The 2,928-nt window shown below is 43.9% G+C and overlaps 1 protein-coding gene across 1 annotated transcript; it reads left to right on the top strand.

Moving 5' to 3' along the window:
* Positions 1 to 1,388: 1,388 nt before the first annotated feature.
* On the top strand, positions 1,389 to 2,663 carry LOC129761260 (uncharacterized). Its single transcript, XM_055758974.1, has one exon. It carries the CDS (start codon positions 1,389 to 1,391, stop codon positions 2,661 to 2,663), a length of 1,275 nt encoding a protein of 424 aa, XP_055614949.1.
* The last annotated feature ends 265 nt before the right edge of the window (positions 2,664 to 2,928 follow it).

Raw genomic sequence — 2,928 nt, 5'->3', positions numbered from 1 at the left:
TGAAAAAATCAAAAACGAAATGTATTTGGTCGCAGCATTATATGAGTAGAAAGCAAATAATCGCTCGAAAATGACTTGATTTTCGCGATGTGAAACATTTTCCGTTTTTCATGTTATGCATCCAATATTGGATATGAAAATTTCCACTGATGGGGAAAAAAATATTCAGAAACTTTCCTGTTAATTGCGATTGATTGAAAAATAACAAAACCAAATGTATTTGGTTGTAGTGTTATATGGATAGAAAACATTAAAATAAACTATTTCGCATGAATGTATTTTTCAATTCCCAGGGGAACTGGCAGATTATTTTTCAGCAACGATGATAGCAACGAGAATTCCGCGCGTGTATGTGTGTGTGTGTGTGTGGTGGCTGCTCCGATGTTTCAAGCGGAACCGTGGCATCACTCTCCTCCTGATGGATTCCCTTTTGGCCTTAGGTGCACAAACAGGCTCTTGGTGACACCGTTCATCAGCGCTTTCATGATAAACGAAATTAGCTTCACAACAACAGCGACAACATGCTCCAATCGCTGTTCAATCATAAATGAGTGGGTTTACGAGCGGCGCTCGCTTATATACCGATTTTTGATTTCAATAGCCTGTTTTGAAAGCAATTTTAAGACTATTGAAACAAGTTTTTGGATGAAAAAGTAACAAGTATATGACGCGTAGACATTTTATCTTTCAAATGAAGTGTTTATCATACCATTTCGTTCAGTTGTTTAAGAGCTATTAACGCTCAAAATCTCGGTCTCCGGCGTAACGCTTTCGTTCTCGAAAGTTTGGTTTTACACCCCGGTATAGAAATGAAAGACGTAGTCCTACGTCAAAATACGAAAAAATAATTCTCGCCCGTGTGCGAGATGTGTTGTAAGGCCAAAAAGAATCAAAAGTGAATTCTCTCCCGTGCGCGAGATGTTTTGAGACGGAAAATCATGAAAAGTGAATCCTCGCCCCTGCGCGAGACGTATTATGAGGCCGAAAAGTACGAAAAGATAATTCTCGCCCGTGTGCGAGATGTGATTGAATGAACTTCCCCGCGAGTGAAAATACACCGAAGCCATGAATTGCCATCACGCAAACGATCTTCTGTATTCCCGGTGTTATGCGTACATACGGGATACAGAAGAAGAATTAAAAAAAATAATAGTCGACGATCCCGTGAGGAAGGCACTGCTATAAAGTGCATCATTTCGCACATGTTTAACATGGCAGCAGGTGCCGCAATATTAAATAAGATGGACAAAAGGTTCCTTGCCGAGCTGAGGCGGTCAGTGGAGGCGGTGACGGATTACTTAGACTGGAACGTCATCTAAGTAATCTTCAGATAAGTATATGAAGAAACAAACCAGTAATCTAGTGAACACAATTCAAGACGAGACACAATGACAGAAGAAGATCCTACTGAGGGTTGGCGAAGACAGCTGACGGCATTGGAGCAAAGCATTGCTCCATTGGCCAAAGCAGCTAAGAACAAAAGCGATGACGACGATATAGATGCATTGCTCGTGCAGCAAGAAATCCTAACAGGACTGTATGAGCAAGCATGCACTATAATTCTACGAATTGAGGGCCATACGGGACCCTCCGAACGAAGGGAAGCGTTGCTTCCAGTGTACCTACAAGCGAGGACAAGCTTCGCAAAAAGAATAAAATCATTGCAACAACCTGCGAATGACGAAGTTGGGCCCGGATGTTCTCGTTATCCTCTTGAGCAGACGTTTTTAGGAAATAATGCACGCACAGATCATCTCCCGAGGTTGGAATTGCCGAAATTCCACGGGACAGCCACCGAATGGCTATCATTCAAGGCTCGTTTCGAAAAACGAGTTGCAGCATTGAGCGACGATGCTGACAAGTATGCTTTCCTAATCAAATGTTTGGAGTACGAACCAGCTCGCAATACATGCGAGGCGCTGGAAAATTCGGGCCTACCGTTTAATGAAGCATGGGCAAAGCTCGAGGAACGCTTTTATAAGAAGAGAGTAGCCTTTGAAGGTTATTTCTTTAATCTCCTCAAAATACGAAAGATAATGAAACCGAGCCAAAGGGCTATTCTTGGACTCATTGACGCTGTTGACACTCTGCTATCTGCAACGAAGCAAATAGCAAACGAACCGATTCGAGAATTGGATTCCACGGCCAGCGGGCTGTTGGTTTGCCTCGTCAAGGAGCGCCTGGACGAGTACACTCTGACTAAGGTCGAAGAAAAACTGGACCTGCAAAGAATTTACAAGTGGAACGAATTTAAGTCTGAATTGGAGAAGTTGGCGAATCAACTCTCCTGCAAAGCCGCAGCCGAAGCGGCACATCAGAGCCATAGACCAAACCAAAAGGTCGTGGCCACAACGGCTATTAAAGCTATTACTACCCAAGAAAAGAAGGGACCACAGCGGTGCTTCTTTTGTGCGTCAGAAGGACACACTGTATTCGATTGTCCTAAGCTGTCATCCCTCAGACCACAAGAGAGATGGGAAGCTGTCAAAACCGGTGGACATTGCTTCAACTGTTTAGCACGTTACGATGTTGGGACCGAACCAACTAACGGTGGGCAGAGGACCCACATTTCAAGAATCCGGCCTAGGCTAGCTAGCGGTAGGGATTTTATCAGCACCCTGTGCAGCCACGGCAACGTCATACCCCATAACGGAGAAACATGAATCACCAGACTTGATAACGAACGAAGAATTAAAAGAATTATTCAAACTGTTTTGGAAAATCGAGGAACCGAATTGGGAACCTAAAGAAGAAGCACAACCTGACGCAGAATCGCATTTCTGCAAAACGGTAAAGACGGCTAATGACGGCAGATACGTTACGAGAATACCCCTACGGGGGGCTTGGGTGACTCTTACCAGCAAGCACGCAAACGATTTTTATCATTGGAACGGAGACTTGAGAAGAGCTCCGACACGTACAACGAAT

Source organism: Toxorhynchites rutilus, chromosome 1 (genome assembly GCF_029784135.1).
Source record: "Toxorhynchites rutilus septentrionalis strain SRP chromosome 1, ASM2978413v1, whole genome shotgun sequence".
Taxonomy (NCBI): Eukaryota; Metazoa; Arthropoda; class Insecta; order Diptera; family Culicidae; genus Toxorhynchites; species Toxorhynchites rutilus.
Note: the sequence above shows the minus strand (reverse complement) of the source record. Positions and strands in the feature narration are given on the sequence as shown.